The sequence below is a fragment of the Mobula birostris genome, chromosome 5, assembly GCF_030028105.1.
Source record: "Mobula birostris isolate sMobBir1 chromosome 5, sMobBir1.hap1, whole genome shotgun sequence".
Lineage (NCBI taxonomy): Eukaryota > Metazoa > Chordata > Chondrichthyes > Myliobatiformes > Myliobatidae > Mobula > Mobula birostris.
Window position 1 is genome coordinate 45,253,958 of NC_092374.1, and position 19,538 is coordinate 45,273,495.

The 19,538-nt window shown below is 37.8% G+C and overlaps 1 protein-coding gene across 6 annotated transcripts in view; it reads right to left on the minus strand.

The window, feature by feature from the left end:
• Positions 1–2,548: 2,548 nt before the first annotated feature.
• The window catches only part of LOC140197677 (adhesion G protein-coupled receptor L3-like), a 587,218-nt gene continuing 570,228 nt past the window's right edge, over positions 2,549–19,538 (minus strand). For 5 of the 6 annotated variants that reach the window (XM_072257981.1, XM_072257983.1, XM_072257978.1 and 2 more), the window contains one exon: positions 2,549–4,759. In XM_072257981.1, coding sequence (XP_072114082.1) covers positions 3,957–4,759 — 803 coding nt within the window. In that variant the 3' untranslated portion in view covers positions 2,549–3,956. Of the gene's footprint in view, positions 4,760–7,243; positions 7,262–8,405; positions 8,535–19,538 lie in introns of all 6 variants that reach the window. The other variant, XM_072257984.1, reaches the window with a different exon arrangement.

A 19,538-nucleotide genomic window follows, 5' to 3' on the forward strand; every position in this document is an offset into this window, starting at 1 on the left:
AGTCGTAGGATAATGACAGAAAATCGCTTGTTTTTTTAAAGTGTGCAGATTGAAGTTTAAATATTGCCCAGGATAAATTCTTCTCTTTTTCATAATAGTGAGAAAGAATTATCCATATTCAACTCAGAGAGCAGCTTTAACATCTCGTCTGAGCAACCATATCTTTATTGTGCCCCATTTGACCCACAAGTTGGATTGTGGTGTCCAAAGATTTGGAAAGGGAGAAATCTGAAAGGGAAATGCACACTGGGCTGAGCTGATGGAGGTCAAGAAAGACTGAACCAAGCATTCAAGCAGACAAAGCAACAAGGAAACTACTTGTCTAACGTTTCCATAGAGCTGCTCTCATTCCACCATGAACTTCAACAGGGGTCAGTCGTCATTTAATGGCAAGGTTACAATAGCAATTAACTACTTTGGAGAATATGCCTAGGGTGCATTTTGCAACCTTACAAACAGATCAGGTAATCGGATTGCTTAGATTGTATTTAGAGGCTATTTTTCCTCCTGTTCACTTCAGAATTTTCACACCTGATCTCCATGTCAAACATGTTTTAGAGAACATGTAGCTAAATTTAATCTCAGAAATGCACAATTGGTGTAGAATGTTCACCCACACCTCACATATGAAAAACAAGAATAAAAATGCCAGATGCAGAAAATCTGAAATAAAAGCACAAACATAATTATTCACTGAAAACTACATCAAGCTGAAACATTAACCTAATTCCTCCGGCAAATGCTGCCTGACCTACTGAGTTTTTCCAGCACTTTGTATCTTGTACCGAACGCAAGTTCAAGCATCAATAAGAAAATAGATTGCATTAAGGTCTTTGATCTCACCCAGTTCCAGTTGTTGAGTGCTCACTTAAAAAAATTACAGCTTTTTAAGCCTCTTTAAAAAGAAACTAACATATGATCTCAATTAGTTGCAAGAAGCAACTGGAGTTTAAACTCTGTAACTTTATTTATAGCATTTTTCTTCATTGCATCATTTTTTCAGCAGCTGCTTCTGTAGGTGGCTTGTTTCTGAGCAAGTGGCTTTGAGGGAACAGAAAACATGCGGAAGGCTGCAGTGCAGGCCAAGTTACAAGCAGTAGCACCAAAGAACCATCCTTTGAATCCATCTAATGGCAGGCACCACCACTGTCTAAGATTATTAAAGTAATGTGTGTTAAAATTCACCTGGAACTGATATCTAGAATGGCAACACTGCTTTGATGTCCATGGATAAAGAGTTGCCCTTAATGTATTCCCTACAGGACCCTTCCAAACAATAATAAGCAAGTATAACAGTTCTCGCTGGGTCATCAAAAATCTGTTATAGTGGGGACATAACACAGGCAATTTCCCCAAGAGATTAGCAGCAGCAAGAGATTGACTTTGTTAATAGTTAGTTTCGCTGATTATTGTGTAGGAGGCTTCAGTGACACTTGTGTAAGTTGTCTTGTTCAGGATCAGGAAGTATAGTTGATATGTGGCCACAGCAACATAATTCACACATGTTCTTTCTCTTCAGTGAGTTTGTAGGACCTATGTTCATTCACTCTGGTCAGGTGGCTCTAAATCTGTGGTAGTTTGGTGACACGGTAGCTTGCATTATCCAAAAAGAAAGTAATAAAGGAACAAAACTTGATCTAAAGGCCATACAATCATTCTCACTTGGGACAGAGTTTCTCCATTCCTTCAATCAAAAACAATGTTGTATCTCCAAAAGGATATCCTTCACAGGAGAAACAGTCAGCAGCACTTTCAAGCCTGGATCATTGGCTCAGTCATAGACTGGTTCAGCATGAAAATAGGCCCTTTAGCTCATTAAATCCACACAAACCATCAATCACCATTAATCCCGTTTAAAAAAAATTCCAACATTCCCATCAACTCCCCCGACTCCACAACACACCTACACAGTAAGGAGAATTTAGAATGGCCGATTAATCCACATACTGGCAAACACTCAGGTTACAGCATAGATGTTAAAGGACCTACAGTAACAGGGAGAACAGGCAAACACCATACAGATAGCACCCAGATTGAACTTATGTTTCTGGCACTACAAGGCAGCAGCACTCCGAGCAGCGCTGCCCAAATCTTGGTCTGCAAGTCTTGTGATTTCTCTCTCCTGCACAGAATTCCTCTCTACTTATCAATTATATCTCCTTTCAAAAAGGATACCCTTCTTGAAGAAGAGAACTCTGCCAACGTCATTTCCAAACTGGGATCTTTGAATAGAACAGCATTACTGTGCAAGTTTGCTGTGAATTCTCTACAATGGTCACTGAAGTACATAACAGCCATTTAAGAGCTGTTGCATCAAATAACTTTGCCTTGGGCTAGTGTTCTTGCAGTGTATTTTTCACATACGACATACAACTTTTACATGCACCTTTTCCCCTGTTACTGGCTACAGACCAAACAAAAAATAAACACCATCGCACAAGTGGCAGAGAGCTCACCGGGCACCCATACAGCAAAGCTGAAAATGATCAACAGAAAGAAACAAAAATAAACTTAAGCCAACTCAGATGTTGTAAATCTGTAATCAGTGATTTATTTGTTGGCAGACAAGAGTCACTTTTACAACAAATATTAGTAATGAGGTCATTCAACTTGCAAACCATACAAAAATGGATCATAACCTTAAAAAAAAATGACAAATTGTGCCAAGATCATTACTAAAGGGATGCTCATGTCAACTAATTAATGCCAAATAAATAAATTCCCTGTGAAAGAAGGAAAGAAAAAAAGATAGAGAAATCATCTTTTTTCATTTCAAAATAACTTTCATTTTAATAAGTCAATATTTTTACCACCACGGTACAAGTGCCTAGTGCTTTGACTAGATTTAACACAAAATTGTTGCTACTTTTTTATTTCTCCACATGCATGAGTTCCACTATTTTCTACCAAGAGTCCTTGGTGTCTAAAAGAGTGCCTAGCTCCCGTTGTGGACTTTCATTACTGAACACATTTATGAATAACATAGTGCATTGTAAACAAAAATGTACCTGCTGTAAATTCTAAAGTTTTTAATTTGTTTTGTTGGCAAAAAACATGACTTCACTTCAAAATACACAGCGAGAAAAACCTAAAACAGTTTTTAAAAAACTTCTTTTCTTAGTAATTGTGATCACCTCACTATAAAATGAGCTTTATAAACGGTGTTCTTCGGAGGAACTGTCAGGAAAAATAAAAGTCCAACAGAAAGACTTATGAAAAAACACTGTTCCTACTGGCAAAACTTGCAAGACCAGCACAACAGAAACTGTCTTGTTCACTACATCAACAAAGACATAAAACTGGAGGGAAAAAAGCATACTACAATATATGTGCAATGCTGCGTGTCTGTACATCGAAATTTTTCAAAATTCTCATCATTAGTTTTATAATCAGAATTATTACAGCAAAACATAAACGTGTCTAGCATAACGGTTTGGATAGTTCCTTTTCTTGGAGATTGAACAGATTTCCTTTTGATTGCAGGAGTTGTGCGGCTGCGTGAAATGCAACTGCAATTTGTGAGAGACGATCACAATTGATATACAGTGATAATAAAAAAACAAAAGAAAAGAGTAAAAGAAAGCAATCCATAGCCTCGCACCAGTTCAGCTGACACTGACCTACACCAAGCTTCAGTTAGAAGTCCTCGAGAAAATAGACACAAGAAAAAAAAGATAAAAATTTAGCATTATTAAGGAAGCAAAACCGAATTCCATTTCAATATACATGTCCAACCCCTCTCAATCAGTTCAATAATATTTTATTTTGTTTTTGCCTTAAAACAGACTATTTCTTTATCATCTGCTTCCCCTGCAGTGCCTTGCTAGGTTGGTCTGAATAAAAACATCTCGAAGTAGTTCAGCAGTATATGAACAGCATTTAGATTCAAGCATACACAGATCTTTTCACTTGCTTCTGAAAAACCAGAGCCAGGTATCCAGGGTTAGTCTTTTCCCCTATAGACTGGTGACCAAGTGTGATGGACCCTTTGAATTCCCTTCGGGTGAGGAGCCTTCTTTATTGGGAGGAACTATAAATCCATCACTACTTCCACGTCCTAGCTGGTAATAATTGAGAAGTTGCTGTTCATGGTTCTTGGAGCCCAGATTCGGCATACTTTTATAATACACATCATCACCATCACTACTTTTGGTTGGTGGAGCAGCACTTTGGGTCTGAGGGGCACTACCATCTGTCACGGGCACTCCTGCCAAAGCAGGCATGCTGGTATACAGAGAATCCCTGTTAGGTGACTGCAGTTCTTGCGTGTGCTCATTGGTTAACAAAGGAAAAAAGCTCTCACTATGATCTTGAGGGATCCGCCTCCTGCTGGGATAATGCTGGGCCTGATGGCTTTCTACTGAATGTGCCCTTTGTGGCAACAGAGGAGCATCTGACTCCTCTCTGATAAGTTCCAGTCCAAGGCTTTCGTCGTGGTTAAACGAAGTTGCGTCATCAAGAACAATTGCGTCATCCTCACTGCCATTCCCAATGTTGTTCACTAGTTTGTTCATGAGATTCCTGTTCTGCTCATTGGCACGCTCGTGATTGTTCAGATAGGAAGGGATGTAGTTGGAAGTGAGTTCTTTCAGAATCTTTTTCTCTAAGGCTGTCTCATTGTGGTTGTAACCACGGTCGATAATTTGCACGCAATCACTCAGGTATTCCCCACTGGCAATGCTGTAGCTGTTGCCATGGTTACCATTCAGTGGTAGAGTATCCATGACAGTTGTATCCCTGGCATTGTTCAGCAACACCTCTGAAAAATAAGACCAAGAAACACATTAGCTATAACTGTACATTTTAGTTGATTCGTGGGGAAGAAGGGTGATCACAGCATCTTGGGCAACAGATTAGGTTGGTATAACTTGTGTAATAATTGTCCAAAAATTAGTTCAAATATTTCAATAATCAATATAGAATATTATCCCTAAGTCGTACAGTTGTAATTCATGTTATTAAAAGAAGAATCTACTCTATGTATAAAGCCATACAGAAAAGCGAAAAACCAGAACATACTAGCAGTTATGAGAATGCCCTGGAAATATAGGCCAGGAACAGAAAATAATCTTATTTTGTTTTGGTGGGAAAATTAAACTGCATAATCATAAAATATTATAAAATACCATAAATTCATTGTGGGCTGAAGGGCCAGACCATGTGATAGGCACTTAGATGGAGATCAGAGAAAATATCTTCATGTAGATTGTGGTTAAAATTTTTTGAACACTTTCACCAAAAGGCTGCCAGTGCTTGTGCGGAAAATGACCAATGGATGTTTATCGGACACAAGTATCAAAGAACATGGAGCTCAGATACGAAAATAGAGCTTGGGCTTATATTTATCATTAAGGGAGCAGAGTTGAGGGGCTGAGTCTTTTTCACCCCATTCCTAAATTCCAATCGTAGCCAAGAGCTAAGCCTCTTCATTGATCCAGAAAACTATTCAGTGATGCATTTGTCAGTAGTTTGTTGGAGGCTATGAAGGAACTAAGTCTCATGTTAAGCCTGGACTGGTAAGAAAAGTCCCACAAATTATCTATCAAAATGGGTTTCAGTATCAGATATCTTTTATTTTTATAATAACCTTCCTTGGTGAGTTGTTTTGTTCAGCATTTGAAATCACAGGTTACACAGTTAATAAATGGAATATCCAAGGGTCAAATAATAGGGTGATTATGTTGTAGTATTAGGATAAACTGGGAATGAATGTTGTCATTACCTAACAAAATACGACTAAACAAGTCAAATTAAATGAGACTAGAGATTGATAAAAAGCCTCCATTGCACACTTGTCAAATATAATAATATCAATGCAGAGCAAAAAGGCCCAATGATGCATACTTCCATTGAGTAATGTATTTGTGGAGAAAATCAAATTCATTGCTGTTAAAGTTGTTGCATTTAGATGATTACAAACAAAGAGTGAAGACTACATGGATGTTGCAAAATGAAAGCCTTTAATGCAGAAATTTGGAATTCAGAAATTATGGATTTCTTGTTTTTTACAATTCAACTATTGTATTGATTATTTAGATTCCAAAGAATTGTACATCTAACTGGACACACAAACCACAGACAATTTAAGCAGCACAATGGTGCATGTAAATATCATTACAAAAGCCGACTAAAAAAATAGCAACAGCAAGACCATCCATTTAGGAGAAATACAAAATGGTTCCGGTTAGCACAACTGAAGATAAAGTGTTTTCAAATTCAAATAAGAGGAAATGAGATAATTTATCAATGAAAGCAGTTTCTACTGAAGATTACTCATTAAACTCTTGATAGATTGCATAGGGACTTTTTCCAAATATGTTTCACACCTTAGATGAATGTAACAACATATTAATCAATCCAGATAGACAAATATAATTTGGTTTGCTATCTTGGTGAAAACATTTATCTATCCAGCAGTTCAGATAGCAACACAAAATCTTAAAACTGAATTACTCTTTCTCCATTTAGTCAATATTTGAGGGTTTAAAACAACCCCTAATAGATATTCTTTAACCCATGTGCTCCAAGCACATAACAAATTGAAAAAATCAATAGGTGTCATGCACACCATGCACAGGACATCCTGAGTGCATCAGTATAATGATTTAATTGGTGATGTGTAGAACGCCCCATACCAGCAAACTAAGTTTAATTAAAACTTAGTTCTATCTAGGTCGATGTATTTTTGTAGGGTCTTTGAAATAGTCAAAGGAGGTGTACTATTATCCTGATCAGTGCAGGACTGGTGCAAAACTTAGCTTTCAAACAAGGATGTGTTGGGAGTTGGTAGGTCAATATGGAAATATTGGTAAAAGTCAAATCTTAGTACAAAAAAAATTACACCAAATGGGGAAAGTAATTCAAATTCATTTGTATTATGAGGGATCTTAGTTACTTTTAATGTATTTTTCAGAAAGTAACTTTTTTGAGCATGGAACAATGAAGTAGGAAAATGGACAATTGGGAGGATTAAATGGGCACTAGATACATCCTGAATGAGTGCATCCTTGTGCTGGTCGTCTCCGATCATTGATTCAAACTTACTGGAATTCAAGTCTATACATATGAATACAAAGATTTACTGGAAAGCTATCTAAAATATAACTTTAAACATTTCTTCAGTTTATAAATATTGCCTTGATCAACTAATTTTAAACCACAATTATCACCTAGGTTTGGCTGGAAGAGAATGGTAACTAAAGAAATTACATTTGATATGCAATGTTTAGTTTTACTCCCATACTTGTCTCTCTGTAGGGCTCTAAAGGACAGCATGAAGAAAAGGAAAGAAAAAACACAAGTAAGCATACAGCGACAGTAGAAGAAACATGAATAAAAGCAAATAGATTGATGGTATGCAAGAAAATATCTAACAAATCCCAACCACTACACATAATACACAGTTACTTTAAGCACTTTAAAAGCTGCAAACAAACAATTGCACAAACTAAATGTCAACAACCTTGTTTGTACGACTCATTTCAGAACCACCCATAACATATTTTGGATAACAATTTCAAAGAAAGCAACTCTTTCACGGGCTCATTTAATCAAAAAGAAATCAGATGTAGCTTGACAATTTTTTGCTTCAGTTCAGGTTTATTCCATATTGATTTAGCAAAATGCAGTATCTTAGAATAAATTGATAACTGTACCAGTGAAAGTGTTGGAAAATATAAGACCCCTTTATTGGCCTATAGAGGCTGTACTAAACTATCCCAATTTGTTGTTACTATGTCTCTTAATTCAGTCCATCACACCAATATTACTATAAAATTGTTAAACATTATTATTTGTTTTGTGAACCTCTCTTTCACTTATTCTAGCCAAATGTTCAAATTGGTAGCTTTTTGCAAAAGGGCATGTTTTCCACTGGCTTTCTCCACATACATCCAGAAGTAATTTTTCTGGAAATTTAAAAGACACACACAGACAAAAAAATGCATGTACAGTGTAACGATATATACAGTCAAGCCTCCTGATTACGAACATGAGAGGATAGCTGAAGACATCATCCCTAAAGACAGTTTGAAATCACGGATTAACTTTGCAGCTTCAACCAGGACAGTGCAAAATATTTGATACATCAAGCCGAATTTGAGATACTAGAATCCAGAATGAGGTTTGACTGTATACTGGTCAACTGGTGTGAGGCAGCAATTAAAGCTTCAAAGCAAGAAGCAATATAATCTTTACATTCAAAGCAAATCAATAATTGGCTAAAAATCAATACTTCTGGTGACAGATCATAGTCAGCCTCAATAAAAGAGAATGCATTAGAAACTTAAAAGATTTGGTGCATTTTATTTTCCTTATTGAATTCAGTTTTTGGAATACAGCCTCCACAGCCCAGAGAGACGGGGTATATAGCATTGTAGCTTAGCAAAACATTTTGAGAAGCACACCTTGCGTGTTGTACATGCTGACTGAGGGGTTGTTATAGACTGCAGATTCCCCAAGCAATGTGTTATAGGGATTGTTAGTACCATGAGGACGAAGCAGAGCATTGGTTATTAGATGATTAGCCATAGCCCCTGGAGCAGCCAGATGGAAAAAAAAGACAAACAAAGAAAAAAGATCAATCAGGCAAATGTAGAAAAATAAAATATTCTTAATGGTAAATATTGCAGTCACAATATTAAACAACAAGCTGAATACAACTAGACTGGAAATGTTGAAATTTACAAAATTATTAAATGCTTTTTGACAATGTTCATTGCATGTGCAAATGGACTAACATAGCAAATGTTTTTTTCTTTATCACCTACTCTAAAAAACTAACACATTCAGACAGTTATTACTAGATTTCTTAGATATACCCTCAGGTACACTGTAACATCAAGTTTCACAAAAAAATACTTGCAATTTGACTGATTTTGATTCAACCAACTTTAAGGGTTGTATCACTTATTACTTCCCAGGATAGAAATACAATTCAGAGACACTTTACTGAAAAAATATGGTTTTACAAGAAGGTGAAGAATACAGTTTTTGATATATACTCAAAAATTAAAAATATGAAACAACTTTGGTAAACTGGGACCTTTGCAGACAATAATTATCCTGGTTAACTCTGCCAATAATTATTGAAAATCTGAGTGTTTATTGGCAGAGAGAACAGTGTTTCAGAATAGGAGCTCTTGTTGATCATTTTAGTAACAGAATAGTTACTAAAAAAAATAGAAGTGGTTAATTTGGATTTACTTTCAAAATCTGATGGGAGTCAACTGTGAAATGTGATAAATAAAATGTGTTCCCTCGTGCTGGACAAGCTCTGACTACAATACACATTAAGTACCTATTGGGTTCTACTCAAAAGATGAACTAAATGTATAAAACGTTAGGAGCTTCACAATGCATCACATCTTGTCTTGACATTCATTAGTGCATTAATACATGCAGTAATACCAAAGTCCTGTACCAAGAACCAAGTGACCCAGTTTTCCATTCACTTAGTGGCATCAAGGTAAAATGAAAATATGCGTAGCATTAGACCCCTATAACACAATGACTAAGCAAGGTTTAATGCTGCAACGTAAAATGTTTACCAAGCATTTGCAAAGTGTTATGAATTTTGCTATTTACCCTCAAAATCAGACTTTTTTGACCTTTTATTTTTCAGCAGTTGAGGCGGCATAGAACAAAACCAGTAATCAACAATAAGTATTTACTATAGTTAAAAGTAGTCTTGTTCTTTCAGAAACAGGCGGTATATGTTGAGAGAGAATAATTTTATTAACTGTAGTTCAGCAGCACCGTGACCTCATCTCAACAGCAAAGACTCCGTGTGATGACAGTAATTGTTAAAGGGGAAATTCAATAAAAAGGAAAGCAAGACAACAAAATTCTGGGAGGGAGAGAAACACTCACTGGTGGAGTTATGTCAAAAGACTTTATCCACGACTTTCACTTGAGAACCATTGAAAACAAATCCCATAACTTCCATTAAATTATGACCATTCAATCAAGAATAACTGTCCTGGGTAATCAGTACTATATATGGTGTCATTTATATCCCATTAAATTGAGTTTTCACAAATTCCATTGCTCCTTTCTGAGCTACTTCACTAAGTAGTGTTGAAAATCTACAAACTTATCTTTTCAATCTTATCAGCTTTAGTTCAATATGATTAGCACATTTAAAACTATTATCCACTGTATTCAAAATGTTAAAGAATATTCCCACTATTGAATTCACAATAGCATCACATACTTTGAAACAGAGTTAACAAAGTTCACATCTTTATTAAGTTGGGGAGATGATGATATTTGAGTTTGGCAGTCCTACATTTCACAGGTATACCAGTTAAGCATAGAGTGAAATATAAATATGAAAGATAAGCTTCACAATATAGGTCTTGTGCCAACTGGTCATGCTTAATAGAATATTCCTGTTCAACAAAAGAATACTTCCACAGTTCTTTTCATATTTTTGTGGCTGTTTGCACAATCAATTTAATAAATCTTTACTCAGGACATGCTCTCTTATTACGACCCTTTGAGAGGAGGTACAGGAGCTTGAAGACATATACTCAATACTTTAGGAACAGTTTCTTCCCTTTCACCATCTGACTGCTGAATGGACAAGGAACCAACTCATGAACACTACTTCACTATTTTTGCTCACTTTTTGCACTAATTTTATTTATATGTACATCTAGTTGTAATTTATATTATTTTGTGTACTGTAAAACAACAAATTTCACGAAGTATGCGAGTGATATTAAAGTTGATTCTGATTAACTTACAATTTTACACCAGTCTAGTACATATGAAAGTATATTTGCAGGGGAGAAATTTCACAGAGCTGTTTTTGAGCATATTGTAAAATATTTCGTATATTTATTGTACTATCACTCATCTCAGTGAGTACATGTGGGAAGTCGTAAAAGAGAGGTAATTATTATGACATGTGAAGCAAATAGGGCAGGATTCAGTAACTGTATTCTTTAGTATTAAGATGACAATAAGCGTTAACAGAAGATAGAAGATGAATCAAAGGCAGAAACACATAGCAACAAATTGCTGGCTGTAGTGAAAATCTTGTCAACACCTTGTGAACAGCACAGATAGTGAGAGGAGAATACTTTCCTAAGGGCAACTGGTGGTGGTTTGCTAAGTATTACTGGCCAAAGGGAATGTATTGCTTTGTTACCATAAAAACACACATAGGCTGCTGGGTAAGTGGGTAAAATGGTCAATATAAATTAAATAAATATTTCATAGACCAAAAGCTCAGCAAAGAAGATGAAACAATTTCTTTTTGTTGCTGAATAATAGGGTTGAATTGTCAATCAGTGAACACTACTGCAAAATCAGTGATTTGGATCTGGAATCGAAGTTTAAAAAAGAAGGATGCGTCGGTGTGAATATGTTTCATAATCTTGCTTTTTCAGTGTGTAAATGGTCATGTTCTGCATGCAGTGCTGTGTCCCAAGCTCTGGACTCCCCAGTGAGAAAAGGAATCCTTCAGCAATCGCCCTTTTAAGCTGCTTAAAACTGATTCGACTGCTCTAATCAACTGTAGGGAAAATGGTCCTTGACTTGGCAATTTCTCCTCATAGGAGGATTCCCTTGTCCTGAAATCAGCCTACTGAGCCTTCACTCTACTCTTTCTCTCAATCGAGCACATCCGTCCTTGACTCAGGGTGTAGTCTTTTCTCTGTTCTATATAATGTTTCTCAAGACCAGAGGACACAGCCTCAGAATAGAGGGGCCTCGGTTCAGGACAGAGATGAGGAGGAATTTCTTTGACCAGGGGTGGAGCATCAGCGGATTTGTTTGCACAGGCAACTGTGGAGGCCAAGTCTGTAAGTATATTTAAGGCGAAGGTTGATAGATTCTTGACTGGTCAGGGCACGAAGGGATACCGGGAGAAGGCAGGAATTTGGGACTGAGAGGAAATGTGGATCAACCATGATGAAATGCTAGAGCAGACTCAATGGGCCTAATGGCCTAATTCTGCTCTTATATCTTATGGTCTTACAACTGTAGAAATACCGATTTACTTACACTCCATGTAATAGTGCTACTATATTATTTATTTCCTTAATTGTTTGTTTCATTTGTTAAATTTTTGGAGCAAAATTTTTAAAAAATTACTTTTTTTAGCTCCAGATTCCAACTTCTGCAAACTTCAGTGTCTCCATGTTGATTTTCTGTGATCGATATAAAAGGGTCACGAGGTGCTACTGAATATTTGTAGGTCTTCCATCTTTCTAAAAACAAAATATGCTCAGCTGGCTTCTTTTTAAGACACATACACAAAATGCAGAAGGAACTCAGACCAATGGGTCTTGGCCCAAAACATCGACTGCACTTTTTTCCATAGATGTTGCTTGGTCTGCTGAGTTCCTCCAGCATTTTGTGTGTGTTGCTTGGATTTCCAGCATCTGCAGATTTTCTCTTGTTTGGTCTTTCCAAGGTAGATAACTTTACCTTTCTAAACAATATACTTCATATACCTGGACAAAATCTTCAAGTTCCTGGGCATCATTGTCTCAGAGGATCTGTCTTGGGCCCAATGCATTGGTGCAATTATGTAGAAAGTACATCAAAAAGTGGTCTGATTCATTAGGAGTTTGAGCAGATTTGGTATGTCACCAATGACTCTTGCAAATTTCTAAAGATGTATGGTAGAGAACATTCTGACTGGTTACATCGCAGCCTAGTATGAAGGCTTTGATGCACAGGTTTGTAAGAGGCGTGGAGGAGCATAGACTCAAGCAGCTCCATCGTGATCATAACCCTCCCCACCATCATGGACACCTTCAAAAGGCAATACTGTACCTCAAAAGAGGCATTCATCACTAAGGACCCTCACTATTTGGGGCAGACCCTCTTTTCATTACTACCATTACCGAAGAGGTGCATAAGTCTGAAGACCCACACTCAATGATTCAGAGGAAAAAAAAGCTTTTTTATTTACGCCATCTACCACTCTCTTGCACACTCACCAAACTGGTTTGTAGCCGCTTTGCATTCTCCTTAATGTGCCTGTAAACAACAGTGCCCCAAGCACTAATCCTTGTAGTGTCTGACCCAAAAATTTGTAGTAGTTACCACTGCCTATTTTCTAAGCACAACTGTGATTCCTTGTTATGAACTTGCAGCCACATGACTTCCTGCATGAACACAGTCAAGCCACTTTAGAAATTTACAAATATATATTGAAGGGTGCAGCACGTGTTCTTCTATGACTTAAAAAAGTGTGGGTACGATTGTGAGCCATAATAGGAAATGCCAACTTGGATACCATGACTATAAAGCCCACAAGGCAATAAGGTGGCAATTCACCAGCCCTGCCAAAACAATTAAGGATCAGTTATAAATGGAAAGTTACAAGCATTTTGATAACAAATTACATTAAAGCTGTCATCAGAAATATTGTTCACAACAAGTCTTTCATCAGTGCATAAACAAATTGAACTTACTTTGAAGAGGGCGTAGGAGGGCAAGAAAGTGGTAGATAGAGTATAAACTTTAAAAAAGTAAGGTTATCTGTTTTGGAAAGAAACCAGCTGAGCAGGTTTTGTTTTTAGAAAGGTTGAAGAATAAGAAATATTCAGAGCACTTGGAGATCCCTTTTATATCAACTACAGAAAGTTAATGTGGAGACAGAAGAGATTGCAGATGTTGGAACACAGGCTCGAAAAGAATTCAAAAACGCTGGTCAGTAACATAATGCTTTCTTCTGCAATGTGCTCTATGCTTCAAACCACAGGATCATAAGATGAAGAAGGCACAATTATCAATGCCCTCTACAGGCTTCGAACTGAGAGCTCAGTTTTAGTGCAAGATGCCACTGCAGTGAAGGAGCTGGGGCAGTGAAGAAGAACAAGTGCTCTTGAATGTGTTAACGCAGGAAGGATATTTCATGTGGCTGGGAAGCCTAAAACAAGGAATCATAGTTTTGCTTAGAAAATAGTCCCCTCAGGATCATAAAGGAATTTAAGGTCACTGAAGTTGCTTGGTAACATTAATTAATTTGACTACAAGGGGCTTGTTGCCCAGTTCATGATCTATCGGTGCCTCTGACAGCTAGTGGCTTACAGAGAAGAAAGAAAGACTGACTGTTTATTTCAACTTACTGAGTTCCACCAGTATGTTGTGTGTGTGTTGCTCAAGATTTCCAGCATTTGCAGAATCGCTTGTGTTTGTGAGAAGAAATAAGTAGTTGCAGGGGATATTGGGTGTTGCCTCAAATACCGCTGAAGCTTTGGAAGGTGTTTTTAATATGCATCAAGAAATTTCCTGGATCACCACCAAGACTTCATCAAATCACAGTTAACTGCTAAGGATCAGAAACAAAGAAAATGGCATATTGGCCTTTGTTGCAAAGGGGGGAGGTTGAAGTTTAGAAATCAGGAGGCTTTGTTACAGTTAATGAGGGTGTTAGTCAGGCCAAAGCTGGAGAAGTGCATATAGCTTTGGTGTTTCTACCTAAGAAAAGACAGAGAAGCATTGGACACAATGCAGTGGGGATTCATCAGACTAATACCCACATGTCCCTTCAAGAGAGGCCTAGTAGGTTGCATTCTCTGGAGTTTAGAAGAATGAGGATGAGCATATTGAAAGATACAAGATTCTAAGGAGGCACAAAAAGGTTAATGTTGGATGTTTCCCAATCAAAGAGAACCAAGTTTCAAAGCACAGTCAGAGATCATAAAACCAAAGTACATGGAAACGTCATCTTGCAGAGGGTATTGAATCTTTGAAATTTTTTTTACTACAGTGAGTTGTGGAGACCAGGTTATAGGAGATATTTGAAGTGGAAGTAGATTGTTTTCTGGAAGATAAGGGATATGAGGCCTAGAGCAACTGAAGTAAGAGAGCAGGTGATGCCTATGCAGATTACACATGATCATATTTGATGACTAGGGTAGGCTTGAGGATCCAGGTGTCCTACACCTGCCCCTGTTTCCCTTTGTTCATATGAATTGCGCTAACAGTCATAAATACTGATCCTTACTAGATATCTTACAGAATGAAACTGAAATCAAAATTCCTCTCAGTAAATCAAGCATAAAATGTTTTAGAAGATATTACACACCAGGCAGCATTGGTGGAGAGTTTTAGTTTGGAAGACTGTTCATTAGATCAGTTTATGGGTTTATTATTTTCACATATATTGAAATAAGGTCAAAAACTTTTATTTATGTGCCTCCTAATCAAACTATGTCTTATGTAAGTACACCGGGGTATTAAAAGGAAACAGAGAATGCAGAATATCGTGTTACAGTTACAGAACAAATGCAGTGCAGGTAGAAAATAAAGTGCAAAGGCCCCAACAAGGTAGATCAGGAGGACACGAGAAAAGGTGATCAAACTGCGACGTTGCCTGATCTTGACAGCTTCTGAAATCTAATTTAATTATGAAGTAAAATGCAGATGCAGAGAAGTTTCTTTCTTGCAACAAAGTTCCAAACCAACGTTGTCCTATGTGCAGGGTGTTCACATAGTTCTTTGTTTTCAGACTCAAAAGAAATGTTCTGCTTGACCACTGATATCTCACAGGAGGCTCCATTCTTCTGGTTGTAAATGTCCTGAGAGAAGATAGGTCAACACCAGCAAGCACAGGAGGATGCTGGAGGGGTCAGGAGATAGGAGTATACCTAGACCTTGCTGAGAGAAAGGATCTCTTGTCCTGTCTAGTCTTTCTACACCATGCTCAGTTGCTCATCCCTCAACCATTTTTAACCTGCTCTGGGACCTAAAGCAATACAGCACAGGAACCTATCTTCAAGGATATGATCCATATATCTCCATTGCACACACTGTCAGGTACTATAATAAATTTAAACATTGCCATCATGTCTGCCTCCACCATCACCTCTGCCAGCCCATTCAAGGTTAACTACCACTGCTTGTGCAAAGAACTTGTTCCACACATTTCCTTTGAAATATCCCCTTCTCATTTTAAATATGCTCCCTATAGTATCAGGCATTTTGCCCTTGTAAAAAAGATTCTGGCTGTCTACCCTATCTATGCCTCTCAAAATTTTATGAACTTCTATCAGGTCTCCCCTCAGCCTCCGAGGCTCCAGAGAAAATCATCCAAATTTGACCAAACTCCCCTTATAGTTCATACCTCTAATCCAGACAGCATCCTGGTAAACCTCTTCTGTACTCTTTCAAAAGCCAATTATAATTTGTCCTATTGCATATATCACATATTTTCAAAAAGTCCGCAGGTTTAAATTGCTTATGAAACTTGGTTCCATTTAGAAGAGGTCAAAAACCATCTGTCAGTATATTGCAACAGATTTCAGTCAGACTCCAGTGCACCAGTCAGCACACACCTGACTTTGAACAGAGTTGGGTGAATGAAACCTATTAACACAGCTTCACTAAACACTGCTGCTAATCAGTGCTTGAGAGCTCGATCTCCAGGCAAATATGATAGCATCTCTGGGCAAGGTTAAATTACAGCAATCATTAATTTGGACATGTTTGCTACGTCCAGACTTTCAAAATAAATTAGTTTTATTAACATTTAATGCCCATTTTCATCCTTTCCACTAGACCTAAATTAAGGATAAAATTCTGTCGGGGAAAAGTTAAAGAAACCTGCTATTTCTTGATATCTAAAACATGTTTCTATTCAGTTGGTCTGATCATTGGATGCAGTACCTGGCCATAAATCACTCCACGTGTACTTTCCTTGTGGAGCCAATTATCTTTGTATTTACTTTGTAGATTAGGAGAAAAACCACCATTTTAAGCTATCATCCTGAAGTCTATTACTATGTTCATCACTCTTGCCAAGTTTGCATCTGTAACCTCACTGGAAGAATTTTTAGGGAAGTGATAAAGATAGATCATGGGGATAGCATGAGCAATAAAACATAAAATTCAAGGAGTCTGGTCTACCTAAAAATTATAATCAATATAAATTGATTATAATTATATATAAAATAAAATTTTCAATTATAAATCAGAATCATGTTTATTATCACTGGCATGTAACTTGAAATTTGTTAACTTAGCAGCGGGAGTTCAATGCAATACATAATATAGAAGAAAAAATAATAATAAATCAATTACAGTATACATATATTGAATATATTAAAAATCATGCAAAAAACAGAAATAATATATATTTAAAATGTGAGGTAGCGTCCAAGGATTCAATCGTTTAGGAATCGGATGGCAGAGCGGAAGAAGCTGTTCCTGAATCGCTGAGTGTGTGCCTTCAGGCTTCTGTACCTCCTACCTGATGGTAACAGTGAGAAAAGGGCATGGCCTGGGTGCTGGATATCCTGAATTATGGATGCTGCCTTTCTGAGACACTGCTCCTTAAAGCTGTCCTGGGTACTTTGTAGGTTAGTACCCAAGATGGAGTCAACTAAATTTACAAAATTTACAAATTAAGTACGCACTGAAAATTATTAGAAGCATTTCTGGTTAAAATAACACTGCAGCATCATAGCTAAGTATGAAAAAATGGCTTTTTATTTAAAATAATAGGTGCCTGTACTCCGATGCAGAAATTACGTCAAAACCTTTCTGTGAGTTCTTGGACTGCACTGTGCCTCAATGCTTGATGGCACAGATACACAGACATCATGTGTTCATGCCCAAAGCAGGGGTGATGCCAATCATTACACCTTGAACAACCAAGCCCCTTCCTGTGAAACCAATTGGTACATATGCGATCAATGTTCTGTGTGGGACTGACACAAGGATCCAGAACTGAGCAACATAGAAAGTGTTCATCAACTACTTACCAGCTCATTTAGGGCTTGGGGTCCTTAGTTTAAAGCTGAGCTACTTGCATAGTGAACTCTTGAGCTGTAGTGCTTCTGCAGATTTAAAATTATTCCTAAGCTTTAGTTCTTTATCTGAACAAAATAAATGTCTGCACGAGTAGTACTGCCGCTGGAGGACCAGATGCAAGAGCTCTGATAACATATCTACCACACAACTGGTTTTCAAACTAAAATGTTAATTCTTGTTTTAATTTTCATGACTGTTGACTAATCTGCTGGCTGCTTCCATCATTTTTAATTTTTATTTTAGATTTCCAGCACGTGCAGCATTTTGCTTCCCACTCTGCTTCCTCAGCCCAATTCACCTGCCAAAACTTTCATTATGAAAACTTCCATTATGAAAGGTCCCTTTCCTGTGTGCTCACTTATTTGTTGAATTGAAACTGGCCTTCTAACTCCATTTCCAAAGCTCTCCCACCACATGTGGTGGGCAAGGACGTTGGGGCCACACCATGACACTGACTATGTACCAAAAGCCCACCACCTGCAGACGGACTCCCAAATCCCTTTGCACCTTGGATTTTTGAATTTTCTCCACATGGTGCTTCTTCAATAGCTTACTTCAGGCTACTTAGTGGAGCCCGGTCACCTACAGAGGAGAAGGTTGCAAATGACAGTGAGTGGCAAGCTCAGGCAAATTTAAGTTTACATGATCTCATTTGGTTGTGAGCAGTAGCTGTCTTGGTGAGCTGGCTGACAGGAGAAACACATCCATCGGTGGACTGGGTGCTATGGGACACAGATGATGCCATCCTGAGGTGGAATTGTACTACTACTATTACTGTTACATAGAACCAGGCAGGTATTACCTGCTGCAGAAGAGTGTATCAAAATGTTGTGCCATTCTCAAAGCCCTTGCCATCTTATCCGAGTTTGAATGGTAAATGACTGAAAGACTGGGTGGTGGGGGTTGGGTAGAGTCCTTCTTTTGCAGAGTCAGAGCTGAGATGAACCAAATCTCTCTACCGAAAAGGAACCAACATCATTATACTTGATGTTAACACTTGAACATGGAGAAGAATGTCCATTAACTCATGTTCTGCCGCATGAAGAGTAAACTCCACAAACTGCTTCTTCCTATTTTGTCTCTACCAAGATGTATGTATAATGTGCAAAATTCTTAGCGACATACATAGAAGGAGTGCCATGGGTTGGGGGGGGGGGAGGACGCAAGTGCAGACATACCCAGCCTGAGTCACTAGGCAAGGCCATTTGATTCCAAACAATTGGTTTCTTGATCACAAACACGAGGAAATTGGCGGACACTGGAAATCCAAAGTAACACACTCAAAATGCTAGGGGAACCCAGCAGGGCAGGCACCATCTATGGAAAGGAATGAACAATCGATGTTTCGGGCTGAGACCCTTCATCAGGACTGTTTATGCTATTCCATAGATGCTGCCTAGTCTGCTGAGTTCCTCCAATATTTTGTGTGTGTTGCTTAAGTTCGTAGAATGTCTCTCTGGTGTCTCCAGCTCCCTCCCCTCTCCCTTTCTGTTCTCCCAACCATGATTTTCCTCTCCATGCCCCTACCCCACTCTCAGTTCACAATAGAGACCTATATCAGTATTAGGTTTATCATCAATCACAAATGTCAGGAAATTATTTTTTTTTTGGCATTCTAGCAATACAGCATATATGTGCCTTAGACTTGGGCACAGTACCACATCTCAAGCATTTTAACAACTCTCATCTCAATGCGGTCTCATTGCGAATTCCAATGCATATACTTATAAAGAGAAACCATTAGTGTAACCATCTATGTT